General features: G+C 42.9%; 1 protein-coding gene across 1 annotated transcript; it reads right to left on the bottom strand.

Annotated features, from left to right (window-relative positions):
* Positions 1 to 6,783: 6,783 nt before the first annotated feature.
* KCNV2 (potassium channel, subfamily V, member 2) lies at positions 6,784 to 12,937 on the bottom strand. The gene is made up of 2 exons (XM_010072530.1): positions 11,498 to 12,937; positions 6,784 to 7,059 (listed from the first exon to the last, which is right to left on the bottom strand). Exons 1-2 carry the CDS (start codon positions 12,935 to 12,937, stop codon positions 6,784 to 6,786), a joined length of 1,716 nt encoding a protein of 571 aa, XP_010070832.1.
* Positions 12,938 to 15,985: the final 3,048 nt, after the last annotated feature.

The raw sequence follows: 15,985 nt of genomic DNA, 5'->3' as shown, positions 1-15,985 counted from the left end.
GGCAATAGTCCCAATTCATCTAAAACAATCCTTTCAACCTACAGTTAAGGTAACTTTAGCTTGAACTTTCATGTTCACTGACTAATTTTCTGGTGTTAAGTGGTGATATTTTTGTTTGCTTAAACTGTTCTAGAAAGATGCAGACCAAGTACTGAACATAGCCTGACATCATCCAGATCTGCCTAGAGCCACTCTTCTTTTTTATTTTTTTTTTTTTTGTAGTGACTTTTGGGGAACATTTTGGGCATTGCAGCTGGCTTTTACAAACAAAGGAATGGGGAAATTAATCTCCAGTGTAATTAGTGCAGCATTAGATTCATTCGTCCATAGTGATGATCATACAGCTTTTGCAGTACAGTTTAAATTTGACATTATTGTAAACGCTTGCTGACGGGACTCCAGGCTTCTGGTACACTCTGTACCTGAAGAAGAGGCAGCAAAGCTAACATAGCAGGCAACAGGCACTGGGTATTTTTAAGGAGAAGGGGAATCTGGCAGCCTGTTAACCTCTGGGCGGCAGCAGCGAACAATTTTCCTTGCGAGGGACGGGGCTTTCCCCCCGGAGACCCAGCTACCCTGCCTTTCCTACAGGGCCCCCCATCACAGCGGGACGTGCTACTGCTGCCCCAACTGTCTGTGATTTCCTGAGTTTTCCTGAATTTATGGAACTTGATGGGTTTTGTGGGGTGTTTGTTTGTTCATTTGTTTGTCTTGGGTTTTGTTTGTTTGTTTTTGTGGTGTGGGGGTTTTTTGTTGTTTGTTTTTGTTTGGTCTGGGTTTTTTTGCTGTTTGTTTACCCAAATGAAATACTTGGATGTTAAGATAGCTGCAAGTCTGGCCAGGCTGACCCTTAGGTGTTGGCTGGAGCAAATCTGAGGACTGTGGAGTCCTTTCAATGCCAGTGTGGATCCAGCTTATGCCATGGCTTCATCACAAAGACTTCACCTCAGAGCCCAGCCTTTCTGTTAACAGGTGGGCTGTTGCGTTCATCTGCAGTCCGTGCCTTTGCCTCCATATGTAGTTTTTGGTAAGAAAAAAAAGAAGTGTATGTGTCCTCCTACTGAGCAAGGCTGTTCTTATATCGGTATTGAACAGTTCCTCTACAGGCAGACATTGTCAGTGACAGTGCTAGCTGGTTGTAGCTATGTAGAGGTACTTTATCTGTGCAGACAAAGCAGGTTCTGCCTTCTCTTTGCCAGCTGGTAGTAAAAGTGCTTTTCAGGCAGTTTCCTCTGCCAGAACCGATGGAGGAAATAGTGTTGCATGGGTATGTGGTGGCCTCAAGAACAGCTATCAGTGGTAGCGCAAGACTGACTTTTAAGTATGGTACTTATCTGATTATTAATACGGGGGAAATGCTTTTGCTTACAGATGGAGCAAATCTGCTTCAGAAATTAGAATGACAGTACGGAGTCATTTTATAGAGCAGAATTAGACTCTGACAAGTTTTATTTAAAAACCTTGATACTCTCTATCTCAGGAGCTACCTGTAGAATGCTTTAATTTTTCTCAGCATATTTCCATTAAATTACCGAAGTACATACAAAGCTAGTACCTCTGACCTTTCCCTTTTTCAATCCAAGATAAAGAGCTGGATTACAGTCAAATACCATGCAGTTTCTCTACTACTGAATAAAGAAGTTAATAAAGGTTTTGTAAACAGCAGATAAGCATGAATCAAATATTTTTACATAACATAAAAACAGAATGGTCTAAACAGTTGAAGATATTTTTTAAGCAATGAGACAATTTTTCCTTCCTAGACTCATTTTTTGTTGTTATTTTTATTAAAAAATATTAAAGTATACCTAGTTTATAATCTTTTATACGTATTTAAAGACTAAATATTACTATTTTACTCAGAAGCCTGGGAATACCACCAGATGCCTATTAATCTGTGGCTTACTATAACTACCCCTTTAAGTGCTATCTTTCTGAATGAGAAAAGCAAATAGCTGATGAATTGCATTGAAAAAGTGATGTTCTTCTAAGACAAGGATTTGTGCAAAAGCATATTCTAATTGAAATTCTTTCCACTGTCTCATGCAGGGACAGACTCTTTAGATTTCTACCACCTCCACCCCTATTTTTTTCCTTTTTTTTCCCTCTTTTCTCTATTCTCTTTCCTCTTTTCTCTTTTCTCATTTCTCGTTTCTCGTTTCCCGTAGTTCTTTTTTCTTTTCTCTTTTCTCATAGTTCTTTTAGTTCTCTTTTCTCTTAGTTCTCTTTTAGTTCTCTTTTCTCTTAGTTCTCTTTTTTCTCTTCTCTTTTTTTTTTCTTTTTTCTTTTCCTTTTTTCAGTTTTTTTAAATCCACCTACCCCCATAATTCCCAGGCCTAAAATGAATAGAATAAATGACACTTAGCTGTCCTAAGATGAAGCCAGGCCATCCAAGTAAACTGACTATTTCTCTGTCTACAGAGACAACGAAGTTGCTAAGTCTGTAGTGAAATATAGTGTTAGAACATATTTTCTTTCTCCCTCTTGGGCTCATTCGGATCTGCAGTTAATGAACATAGCAGACTTTAGCATGGTCACATTAAGAGAGGTTTCTGATTTCTCAATGATTTGAGAATCCTCCACCCTGTTTCCCCAAAACCTTAGCTATGCCAAATTAGCATCTCATAAAACAAGCCCTGTCTACTTTAGCTTTAATAGTATTATCTGTCTTTGTTGTGTTTAAGCATGTTTTCCCTTGATGTGGTTATTCTGAAATATTTTGATTCTTGAAGCCCTGTGACATTCAAGTAACCAAGACAATCACAGCTGTCCTGCATTATTTTTGGATGTCATCATATGTACCACTTGACTGTTTCATCTGAGTAATCTAGGGACAATGATGATGCCACTGAAAGTCTCAGTGGATGTGGCAGAATAAATTGAGAGTCCTTCTCAGAAGGAACTATTGTGTCAACTGAAAAACAATGGCAAAAATGCTGCATCCTGTTTCAAAACCACCTGATACAGGTTTGCACAGCTTTCTGCAGGCTGTCAGGAAGTTTTCTGTGCGAGTATGAACCCCTTCCTTGCTCTGAGCTGGCTGGAGGGCCTCTCAGTATGGTATAAGCCTCAGACAGGCTCTCACAGGGGGAGAGGACCTTGCTAGTAGCCGTCCACAGAAAATGCTGGTACTGATAAAGCTCTGGGCATTCAGGGAACTGTCTGTCTGGCATAGTGGTACCTCAACTGTAGGCATACTCTTCACTGTTGAAATGCACAGACTTATGCTTGTCACCCATAATTTAAGATTAGTTAAACCACAAGGCAGAAAGCTGCATAAAGTAATCCAGAGAAGAAAATTACAAGTCTTTGATTGAAAAAAGCCCTCAGGCACTAACTTTAACTTGCTGGAAAATGCCTTGCTCCCCAAAGGACCCATTCACCTGCTGCAGGAAAGGTGAGACAGGTATTTCAAAACAGAAAACCAGCTACTTTGTGGAATCTTCTGCTTAATATTTCATGTGGTGGTTGCCAGAGGTCTGTCCTCCAGACTGCATGCTTCCACCATGTTATCTTGTGTCAGCTCTAGCATTAGTCAGAGCTCTCTATATTGAGCTACGTCACAAACCAATCAATAATCTAACCCTTCTCCTCTCAGCTGTCCCATTTGTGTGTTGAGTCAGTGCATAGAGGAATCAAGAAGGTACCAGAGCTGCCATCAGCAAGATGGTGGGACTGGATAGTGGAGAGATGAGGGGGCAAAGTGCATTTAGAAAGAAAAAGAGTGAGGTGGCTGCTAAGTAAGCTGAGCTCCCCGAGGTGTGATGGCCTCGATGTTTGCAGTGCCCCAGTGGGACCTGGTGGTACTGGTTAGAATCTCTGCTTCTCCTGACGGGACAGAAATTGGTCTCTTCCATGTCAGGAAGTGTTTTGGCCCACAGCCATTAGCCTGCATTGTACTCTAAGTAAGAGTTTTGCCTTTGTGTGGCAGCAGCATGCAGGGACAGACTCTGGATTCCTGGACTAAATCCTTCAACCAACGATTGCTTGGAACAGAGGAGAGTGGGTGTCTGGAAAGATTCTTCTGGTTTGTCAGGGTACTTTCGTAGCTCTTTATTGAAGCAGGGCCTGTGACCCACACCTTTCCAACCAGCCAAGTGCTGCAAACACCAAGCTGTACAGTCTTCCTTTTACTGTCACCTGCTGACCCATTATTTACTTGGTGCAAAGTGGAACAGCTAGAGGGGTGGGAGAGACCCGCTCCAAGCTGTATGTGAATGGTTAGAGCAGTACTATGGAACTTGTGCATTAAAATCTTGTTGGACAGGTAAGAAAGCACTTGCCAAGGACACTCAATTCTGACTCCTGATTAAAAGAGACAGCAGTCCTTTTAATCCTGCTCAGGTTTAGTGTGGAAACCCTGTTCCCTTACATGTCTTGAAGCACATCTACTTGAATAGGTCCTGTATATGAGCCAAGTGAGGTGGAAAACAAGGCTGGTGATTTGTGTCAAGTCTGAGGCTATGAGGAACACCAGGTCAGCAGAGTAAGTGCTCAGGCTCTGGATATCTCTAGGTGGCAAGAAGCTGCTGAGCTTGCCGTGCAAGCTTCTGCATCCCGTCCGCATGGTAGATGCAAGTACTGATTCCTTCAGCCAAGGTAATTAATTTAGGGTGTCTCATGTATTGGAAAATTGGGTAATCCCCAACATTTAAGTCCTTCTAATAGACATAAACCAAGCTGCATACTGAAAATAAAGCACAGCTGTGGTTGTGCATGCTTGTAAGCTGCCACCTCACTGAACTGCAGTGGGGGTCTAAGAGAGACGCTTCCTGCGGTTTCAGGAAGCTCCTCATCCTGTTGTTGCTGTGCAGAAGGGCCATGCAAATTCATACCATCCCTAGAGCCAAAGTAAAGCAGCCATTCTTCTCAGTGAGTGCCAGGATTGTGCCTGCTGGGTTGTGTGATGTCCAGAACAGCAAACATCTATCACATTCAACTCCCAGGGCTCAGCTGTGCCTTGAAGACATGGTTTAGCTTTTAACAGAGCTGATCAGCACACAATGTGCTGACTGTCATTCTTAAAGAACAAAATGACAGATGGGCTTATGATACATTTGTCTGGAGGTAGAGAATGAGAAGAGCAACTTGGGTACTAATTACCTTCTCATCACTGAAGGGAGAAATGGCTCTATGCTTGACACAATTTGCATGGACATGGCAAAATTAATTACCTTTTTCACCCTCAGCTGTCCCAAGGCTGAGCTTCACACCATTGTCTCCAGTGTGGCTCTGAGATTTGAATGCAGCCATTTGCGTTCAGCAGAGCAGCACAGACATAATGTGAGAGCTCAAGAATTTTAAAACGCGTCTGCCATCAGGCTGTTCTGCAGCACGAGTACTGCTGAGTAACAGCAATGGGTCATATCAATGCCTGTCACCATTGGTTCTTTTTGTTGCCTTTCTTTTTTACTCTATTTGTATCTGAGTATCAATAAAATAACTATTCTTTCAGATTTGTTATTCAGGTTACTATTTCTAAACTGGTATGGCTGCTTTTACATAAAAAGAAAACTCCTGATAAGCTGTGAACTAATACATGCAACACTGATTCCATTTCATTGTTGTTGTTGTACTTATTTGTTGCATAGGTTTTGAGATGAGTTTCTGATGCATGAGAAATTGCATCCAGCTGTGCAAGAAGGCTCAGTAATCTTAGGAACCACTGGCTACTGGGGGGTGAGCTAAAATGACCAAGTTGTGTCCTTAATGGCTGTTATGTGCCAGACAAAATATCTTGACTTTAAATTATATTTAAAATTGGTTACAGATAAATGCTGGTAAGTTCCTTTGTATGAAAAGACTTTGTAAGATATTGTTCATTACATGTTTCAATTGACTTTTTCTTTAATGCTGCTTTAACACTTATGTCCCATGACAGGCCCATTGTTATTCTAACAATTCAAGAAGTAGATATGTTAAATGCTGTAAAACAAATTTGGTTTATCACTTAATCCTATGCCTAAAGAAGGTTTAGGTTTGGAAATGTTTTCAAAATTGATCAATGACGTTTCTCAACTCAGACTCCAAACGTCTTCACTAGTTATTGGCATAATTTCAGATGATTATGCAGGTGGTAGTGGGGGAAATATTAAAAGCAGTGTGTTGCTTGCATAGGTATGAAAATGGGAATCTTTTGCAGGGCAGAATTTGAAAAATAAAATTAGAACAGTGAAGCATAGCTATCTGACAGTGGAAAAAGAAGCTGAAAGCTTAGGGAGTATAGATGCTGCTAGTATTCCGTTAAAACTCTACGCTGTTTTCCTGGTTTTGAAAGCTGGTGCAAAACCGATTTCAGCAATACAGTCAGTATAATGGGAATTCTATTTGTTTAATTTTTGAGACTGCTTTGACAGCAATGAGGTGGCTGACCCATAATGGCAGCAATTTGTTTTCCTTTGGTTTGGTTATGGTGGGTCTTTATTGTGGGTCTGATCAGTAGCAGGAGGTTACATCTTCATCTGGTTCTAATTCAGAGTTTCTGGGTGGTAAATCTGAAGAATGTCATTTCAAAGTGTTGATAAGTACTTAAGTGCTGCTCACAGCCTAGCAAAGACAAAAAAAAAAAACCAAACCAAAAAAAACCCCAAAAAACCCCACAACCTGATGTTGTAATTGGAGCCTTTTTTCTTTTGAAAACAACCCCCTTCACAACAGATTTCACCATCTACTTTTGTTACTTTTGGCCTTTTCAATTTATCTTCAGTTAGCTTGGCTGGTGTGTTTTTCATCTTTCTCCTTCAGTTTCTCTGTTCCCTCCCAATATCCAAAGCACAAACCGTATCAGTGCTGTGACAATGAGTGAGTTGCACCTTCTCCACAGCATTCAGATATTTTTTTCATGGCTCTCCGTGTGAAGTCCACCTTCCCTCTTTCCTTCTTGAGCGCCGTGTACTCATAGGCCTTCAGCTTGCTGTAATAGTCTGAGAATTTGTTGTAGAGAATAGATATGGGCATGCCGTTCAGGATTATTCCAAACGCAATGCAGAGGAAAGCAAACAGGCGGCCAAGGTGAGTCTCTGGACACATATCTCCGTATCCCACTGTAGAGATGCTGACCTACAGGCAAACCAACATTCAGCTTATTAGCTGAGAAGAAACATACAAACAGGTATGTTCAGGGATCAGGGACAATTTTAAAGTTAGTGTTTTTGCACTTTGGATCATAAATCTGAAATCTCTGCTGCTTTTTTTTTCTTTTTTTTTTTTTTTTTTTTGTACTGTCCATCTTATGCAAAAATCCCTAATTAAAAAAAATAAATCCCTCTCATGCAGTAAAGGAAGACAAGAGTGCAGTTTGATACCTGTCAGGAGGATTTTTTAAAACTTTGTCCTGCAGAGTGAATTTACAAACAATTTCCGCACCAGCCTGTCCAGAAGGTGGGTTTGCTCGGCTGCAGTGAATGGATAGAGATGGCTCCAGATCACGCAAATCCAGTGATAACTGCAGCACTGCTCCCTCATCATGTCACTTGGAACAGATGCTCTGTATCTAAATCCTGTGTGCTTATAAAACCCAGTATTTTGGGCCTTATTCTGTGGATCGTATTTGGAGTATTACCTTTGTCATATATATTTTTTGAACCAATGAAAACCACATGAAAAGCTTCAGCTAGTTGTGAAATGTATTTTTAGAATGTTTGCACTATAGGAAGAAGTGACCCAGGACTTTGAAGATTCTAGATAAAATCCTCCTTTAACGGTTACATACGTACAAAGAGCTGTGGAAAAAACAAATATCTTTCTCTGTTGCCTGGAAGTTTTTGCTTGCAGTGTATGCTCCCAACATATATGTTTATAGTGATGAATTGTTTGATCTTCCTGCTCAGCTGTATGTCAGAACTTACAAAGTAAGGTTTGTATGTGCCTTCAGAAGGGAACATTCCTGTTTGGTTTAGCTGACAGGTACACAGGTGGGAAATTTTTACTGAATTCCCCTTTGAAGAAGGGTTTGGGGGTTTAAAATATTTTTTGTGGGAGTGATGGTATTTAGTGTATCTGCTTCATATGGATCTGTACATTTTGTCATCACATTATCTACATAGTTTCACAGACTTCTTTCTTCTCGGCCCTCAGCATTTTCTCTTTTTATCGTATGGATGTATGAAGGAACTGTGTTTTATATGGAGCCAGTACTATACCAAGTACTGCAATACTTCCTTTGTAAAATTTAGTTTCAAAAATTCATGGATGTTGCTTATGGGGGTGCAACATATGAATGATGTACTCCCGAACAGGCAGCCCAAGATAACTCCTAATTTATGTACTTCTACTGCACACATCTTGATTTTTTATGGTTTTTACATTTATATATATATGAATTTATATATAGATACAACTTATTTTTCTCTCCCTGGTAAATCTTGCAGGCTTCTGCCATCTGGCACTTCCTAGTCTGCAAGGGATCTTTTTCAGCCAATAAATTTTATTTAATTTTTTTTTCACAGTATCTCCACACACTGTGTGCATCTGTGAAATAATAATATAAAACTTTGGCAAAAATAAACCACAGGCAGTAAGACTTTTGCTGTAATATCCTTGTAGCTTTAGCACTGAAATAAGTCTTTGGAAGGTCACGGTGTTCAGCCTGCCATCCTTTAACATGCTAAATAAAACATTATTTCAAACGAAGAAAGCATTAGGGTGCATGAGACAGCACTGGGTAAGCACATTTGTAGGATGCACCTGGTGCTTCCTGTGGAATAAAAAGGATTAGTCACTTGGTTTAATGGAAATTAAGTCACTGGATTTGAATGATAATACAGGATAAATATCTCCAAAAATAAATACAGAGATGAGGGCAAGATGTTTATCTCCACCAGCCAGGACAAAGCCATTATCCTGTGATAAGGGTCTGTTCCACTGGCACAGTCTTCTACACCGCCTGTGGCAGTTTGGGAGGGATACTTCTCCTCCTGTGTGTGTGTGAGACTATGAACGCTGTCGGATTTTAATGAAATTTGAGTGATCTGCACATCTAAATTTTCACTCTTAAAGAATGAATAGGCTTTAAAAAGAGTTTTATGCCTTGGAATTGCAATGTGCGTGCTACAGCTCCTCTTTTGGAGACACTTGCTCAGCTAACTAGGCCTTTTTCACACAGTCGTAGTCATACAGGTTTCTCAGGGGTATCTAAATTATCATGGTGCACTAGCTTGCAGAAATGAGTCCTGAAAATTCTGCATATATCCTGCATGTTTAGAAAACAAAACAGAAGGCTAATGTATTCTGGTAATGTATGAAGCACAAATTTTTTCATAACCTGTGTGTATCACTTAAAGGTGACCTGTGAAAGTCACATTGCAGGACCCTTTCCTTTATTCACTGATTTTTCCCTCCTTCCCATGCCCCAACTTAAAGACTATTCAGCACATGTACATATGTATGTACATATATAATTGTCTACATTGTCTGTAGGGACAGTTTTTCTGCCATGCACTGAGTCACTACAAACATATGTAGGGGAAACCACAACATCTCATCAGCCATAGCTGAAGGAGAAGTGCAGGCCATGGGCTCACAGGGATGCTGGCCAGGAGAAGTGACCTTGGATGTGTTGGGATTGCTGTCCTGTGGGCCCCACAGGCAGCCTGATGCATCCAGTGCCTATTCTGATCAACAAACGTGAGAAGATCTTCTGACTCCTTTCCAGTCCATTTGCACAAGCTTCCTTCCCCGGGGAAGCAACTGGGACATAGCAGCCCCACAGCCAGGCCCAGGCATCAGAAGTGCTTTTGGAGCCGTGCCATAAACATGGATTATGGAGGCCAGCATCAGCTGCTGCAGGATGAAATGTGTGTGATGACAGACTAGAACAAACCTTAGAGTTATGTACAGCCAAGACATGGGGCCTTTGCCTTCTCTCAGCACCTGCAACATCTAGCTGCCCTCTGATTTGATCCGGGCTGCTATAGACACACGTATCTTCAGCTGCTGTTTTCCAGCTCTGAAATGGTGCAGGCAGCAGCACAGGCAGGCATCAACTTCCTCTTCTCCCCAGTGCCATTGATAAAACCAACCCCCTCCCTGCCAAAGCATTGCTATAGAAATTATAGTTGTGAGACTGCCATACTTGTGCGTGAAGTTTATCTGTTAAATATTTATTTACAACCTGCAGCTCCCTCTCCATTGTCTGCTAGTCTTGATAAACCCAGAAGCTTTTCTTTTGTCTTCACAACCCACCCTGAAGGATACAACTATCGTTTTGATCTCACAATAGTTGGAGAAGTATTGGTTAGCCTTCTATACGTGCGTGTACGTCCATCCTTGGGTGTTAATGCAACCCAAGTCTGGAGCTGAACAGCTTCACAAGCCTTTCAGAGGTAAATTACAGTTTTTGGATGCTGGAACAGTTCTGCTAGGACATTGCCAGAGCCAGGAGACATGTAAACAAGGTGGACACCTTTAAACTCTCACAGCTCTGTGTTCCTGGCTAAGTCTTCGTGCCCCTGAATGTTATGAACTCAACAGCCCAGAAGATGCTGCCTCAAAAACACCCTTCTACATAACACAGTGTAGTACAAGTCAGTGATAGTTCAGACCTCTCAAGGAGATGTGCCCAAATACCTTAGAGTGCTAACCCAGTGGCAGTCTCTAGAAACGAGGTAATTCTGTCTTCATTTCTGAGACTATTCAGCTGAAACTCAGACAGTTACCCTCACTCCAAGTGCTTGGGATGGGACTAAAATCACGCTCGTTCTAGGAGAGGTTGCAAAAAAAAGATTCAAGGTGACATTAAGCAGCTCTCAGTACTGAATGATGTGAGATTCAAACCAGTGACCTAGATGTAGAAGGCAGTTTATCCCATTATCAACCCCTTGAGCCATTCTGCTGCTTCTTGTATTTATTCATCATCAAGCCTGTCATGGTATAAATAACCACCAATGTTTTTTGTGTGTGCAGACATGTGCCTTAGATGTGCCATCTAACCAAACACAATCCCTTGTGGACAACAACTGTTGGTCCTAATGGATTTTTAATGGCCAGAGCTCTGGAACCGCTTTGGCTTTGCAAGTCTGAGGGACCAGACTATAGTTAATAAACTATGTCTTATCATCTAGCAGTTGTGTGATGGGTTATAGTACAACTGCAAAAAGAGCAAGAATGAAAATCCTGTGTCCAGCTGCAAAGAGCTAGCTTGATGCAACATATTTTTTTCTTTTTTTTTTTTTTTTTTAATTTTAGCAACACTGACAATGGGATTAAATGGGGAAATGCTTTTCTTTTTTTCCCCCCCACTTCTTCTTTAGAAGGGCAAGTACTGTCTGCATTTGGTCAGACAGGAATTTCAACACTGTCTGGCCGATTAAGCTTTGATTTAAGCTTACAACAGAGGTAAATGAGTGTGCATGAGTGTCCTGTAAGCTCAGAATTCAGAGCAGATGTTCACTGATCTGAGCCTGCCATTTTCAAGACCGTCAGCAACTCTAGCAATGAAGGGGAGGGGAAGGGAGGTAGGGTCTCTGGCTACCCAGCAAGGTGAGATGTATTTACTTACGGCAGCCCACCACCAAGCATGGGGGATGCTGGTGAAGTTGGTACTGGACACATCATGCTCCACTGTGTAGACCATGGCAGAGAAGGCGAAGATACCCATGGCAATGAAGAGCAGAAGGCAGCCCACCTGCTGGTAGCACTGGCGCAAGGTAAAGCCAAAGGCACGCAGCCCTGTGGAGTGGCGGGCCAGCTTGAGGATGCGGAAGATGCGCATGAGGCGCATGATGCGAAGCACTTGTCCCACCTTACCCACTCGTCCCACCTTCTCAATATCATGCTCGTGCTGAGATCCCCGACCTCGGGGCTGGTCGTCATCAGCAAAGCATTCGAGCAGCAGCTGCAGGTAGAGGGGCAGGATGGCAATGAGGTCTACTGCATTGAGGGCGCTGCTGGCAAAGCGGCGCAGGTCTGGGGTAGAGACCAAGCGCAGCAGGTACTCCAGTGTGAAGAATGCGATGCACAGGGTCTCAATGTGCTCCAAGACAGGCCGGCTCTCCCCACTCTTCCGGTCTACCTGCTGCATCTCCTCCACTGTGTTGAGTGCCAGGGCCACCACGGAGATGAGCACGAAGAAGCTGGAGGCCACTGCCATCACCTTGGCAGTGACAGAGGAGAAGGGCTTCTCCATGAGGTTCCAGAGGCGCCAGCGCTGGGGACCATAGTAGCGCATGTGGTGGAAGAGCTGCTCATTCTCTTGAGCCTCTGCCTGGGAGCGCAGCTCACGCTGGACCTTCAGCTGCTCGCTCAGCTCGTCACGGCGCTCCTCAAAGCAGATGCGGCAACAGCGAGGTGTGTATTTGAGCCGCACGCCCCAGTAGCTCAGTTCCTCCAGGAAGCTACGGGGGCACAGCTCATCCCGCACGCGCAGCACCCCTGAGGCATAGAAGTTGTACACCAGCTGGAAGACAGCCGGGTCTCGGTCAAAGAAATACTCATCTACCTGGGCAGCGTAGTCATCACACAGGCCCAGCTGGCAGCGGCGGTCAGTGGAGGTAGCCAGGCGGCCCAGGCGGGTCTTGGGATAGATGGCCACTGCCTGGTAGGTGAGTCGGTAGCTTTGGCCACCAACGTTGATGTTCAGCATGGACGAAGTGGAAGGCCTGGCTGGGGTTCCAGAAGAAAGGGCAGGGGAGCAAGGAATGGATGACGAGGGCTTGCTTTCTCCCTCAAATGGGTTTCCACTTGGCCATTTTCCTTGCTCTTTCTCTTCTTCTTCCTCATCTTCATCATCCACATAATAGTTGTAATTCCCCTCAGGTCCCAGGAGCAGTAGGGGCTGGGAGTGCAATGGAGCAGTAGCAGAAAAGCCACTCTGCCTGTCTGCATACAAGCCTTCATTATCCTTCCCCTTGTCAAGCTGCAGGAGGACGTTTGGTGCTTCTCTCTCTCTGCCTTTATGCTTTAGGAAAGGAAACTGACGCTGCATGTTAAACTGCAACATACTATTTTTCCTTACTCTTCTCCCTTCTTTGCATTCACTTGATCAAGGAATTAACACCAGTCCCTCCTAACACTAATGAATGCTGGCAATCCTGTTTTCTTCTCTCTTTATCTAGGTAGTATCATGCATAGCAATGTCTCTGCATTTTTCTCTCTGCCAGCCACCACTCCAGTTGTTGTGAAAGCTCCGTGTGGGATATAGACACACGAAGACTGCTGTTGACCGTTTTAATCTTGCTGACAGGGAAGATCTGAGTGCTTAGAGGAGGGGATTTAAGGGCTATTATCCTGTTCCAGCTTCATCTCCCTCAGGCTGTGACGTGAATGATTGTGGATCTATAAATCTATGAAAAATCAGTAGGGGGAAAAAAACCCCTAAAATTTTATTGCTAATAAACCCCATACATTTTCCTAATTTAAGTATATATAGATTAAAAATAATCTCAAAATGAAAATGTGTGAGGGGTTGTCGGTAGGAAAGAGAACGTTGTAGATTTCTTTCATGTAGATGAGTATAGCATATCTTGGGTTTCGTTAACAAAAATAATGAATAATTGATATGCAGATAATGGGTAGGAATTCACTAGTGTAGCTCTTAAAATGTTTTTGAAAGGTGAGCAAATAAAAATAAGCCCTTTTCATTCCTGGTTAGAATACCTCCATCTGGTTAAGGGATGAGGAAAGTCGCAGTCTGTGCCTAAAGCTTTGCTGTGCTCTGGGAGCACAGGAGTCACGCTCCTCTGGACACAGTGGAAGTAAAGGGCAGGGGTATGAAGGGGTTTCCAGCACTCCACTTCAAACTCTATATGAGCTGCTGAGAAACAGAATACAGCTGGTTTTGTTTCTCTTGCAAGGCATGTTTTATAGCATAAAGTTGCACTAGGTACCTAGCACGACAGGAGAGAAGCTTTCTCTTTGTTTTGATGGAGGTTTCATCCTTTGCTCTGATTGAGCTGTCACAAGCATCTCCAGTAACAATGAGCATCCTGAGAGCCAGTTTACTCCTGCTTGTCACTGGGAGCACTGCAGCTGAGCTAGCACTCCTGTAAAGTACACACAATAAAGGGATGGCTCCTTCAGCATGCTCTTAGCCCCTGAGTTACAGCTTCTTAACACCAGCTTGTTTTTCCACCTGTATCCAGGCTGCTGCAGGAAGGTGCAAGGTGCTAGAAAACTGCGAGCTTTAGCAACACTGTCGCTGGTCTGGAAGGCCTTCCATCTGCCGTCCTGTAGGCTGCCTTCCTCTCTCAGCTCCCTATGCTTTCACACAAGCCACTGGGACAGTGTATCCCACAGCCCCTGCAGCATTATTTTTCCTTTGTTGTCCTCAAGCCCCTGTTCTTGTACATGCAAATCCCAATACTGTTGTTTTGGTGGCATGCCCTGTGAAGCAATTGCTGTTCCCATGAGATTCGCCCCGTCTTTTTTTTTTTTTTATGTACTTGCTCTTGACAAACAGAAAGACATTATAGCTGAGCATTTTGCACTGCTTTTGTTCTCAGACTGCATCCTAATGGGTGCGCCATACTGAATAGTTCAAGGCTTCTTCAGAGCACACTGTTTAAGGTCTGGATTATTGGCAATTCATATTTAGCTGAGCTTGCAAGTGTTTTGCTCCATGAATTTGTCTCCTCTGCCTGTTCTCTTTCTTGATAAAAAAAAAAGACAAGGCCCCCTATCAATAGGGATTGTCAGTGCCTTATTGCAGATATCAACCTGCTTTGCAGTTTGCTTTGAACATTAAACCATGCCATGGTGAGCCCTTTGTTAGCAACCTTCATGCAAATTAATGTCCAATTTCAAGGCTGTTACTTTCTCCTAAGCAAACTAATTCAGACATAAGAAAAAAAATAGTCTGCAATGCTGTAATTTCACTACTGAAAATTCTTGAATGTTTCTTACTCAAGATTCAGACTAGACTATGACCATACTCCTCTTCCAGCCTCCACTGTAGCGTTTCATTTTGCTTTTTGTCAGGCTCCCTGGTCTCACTTTTGAGAAGTATCCAATAAGGCGTATTGCTCACTACTCAAGAGATAATTTTCATACCATACTGCAGCAACAGGAGCTTCTACAGGGTGAGCTTTATGACTGTCAGATGCCAGCACCTCATGCACCTGGACTAAGATCTTGGACATCACTACTAAGCAAAGTAAGAAAGATTGCTAGCTTCACTTCTTCTAAAACTAATTGTTTTGACCTACATATTCTTGGGAATGTAGCTCTCAGGCACCCGGTAGACTCTGCTCAAACTTGCCTCTAACCGACAAAATAATTTAAAAAAAAAAGCTTTATTTATGTTCTTTACTTTGGGGTGAGACTTGGTTCTGAGCTGCTAGGCTCTCAGCCTAGGTAGATAAGAAAATGAAGTGACCAGAAAAGGCTACTTCCCCCCTCTTTTTTTCCTTATAATAAGCTGCCTTATTCATGTGCTGCTTATCTTTGTGTCATTAGTAAGAATTGCTTAACATCCTCTTGTATGGGGAAGAACAGTCTTCGGGCTGCTGAAGGAGCTTGCTACTAAGCTCCCCTCGGAATATGCTTTTGAAGGTACTGGGGTCCATGAATGCTGGTCCCTTTTTAAGAGCCATCTCTTGAGAGTGCAGGAGCAGGCAATTCCGAATGTTGGAGGTCAAGCAAGTGCAACAGATGGCCTGCTTGGCTGAGCAGGGATCTTCTTCTAGAACTTATGTGGAAAAGGAAGGTGTATGTACATTGGAAACAAGGACAGGTGACACAGGAGAACTACAGAGATGCTGTTTGCCACTGCAGGGAGAAAATTTGTGTGACCAAAGCTTGATTAGAGTTCAAGCTGGCCAGCACTATGAAGGACAACCAAAAAGGCTTTTAAAAAATATTTTAACAACAAAAGGAGGATCAGAGGTAACATTGGTCTGTTACTTCATGAGGTCGGTCACCTCCCAAATAAGGACATAGACAAAGTGGAGGTATTTAGCACCTTCTTCACATCTGTGTTTAATACCAGTGATGGGCCCTTGGACTCTCAGAGCCCTGTGTTGGAAGACCGTGACTGAGGGACTGAAAAACT

The sequence above is a fragment of the Pterocles gutturalis genome, unplaced genomic scaffold, assembly GCF_000699245.1.
Source record: "Pterocles gutturalis isolate BGI_N339 unplaced genomic scaffold, ASM69924v1 scaffold14742, whole genome shotgun sequence".
In the NCBI taxonomy this organism is placed as follows: domain Eukaryota; kingdom Metazoa; phylum Chordata; class Aves; order Pterocliformes; family Pteroclidae; genus Pterocles; species Pterocles gutturalis.
Note: the sequence above shows the minus strand (reverse complement) of the source record. Positions and strands in the feature narration are given on the sequence as shown.

Coding starts and splice junctions, on each gene's coding strand:
- KCNV2 (XM_010072530.1), bottom strand. CDS start 12,937: ATGTTGCAGTTTAACATGCAGCGTCAGTTTCCTTTCCTAAAGCATAAA. Junction 7,060..11,497: donor ATGCTTGGTGGTGGGCTGCC/GTAAGTAAATAC, acceptor GTTTGCCTGTAG/GTCAGCATCTCTACAGTGGG.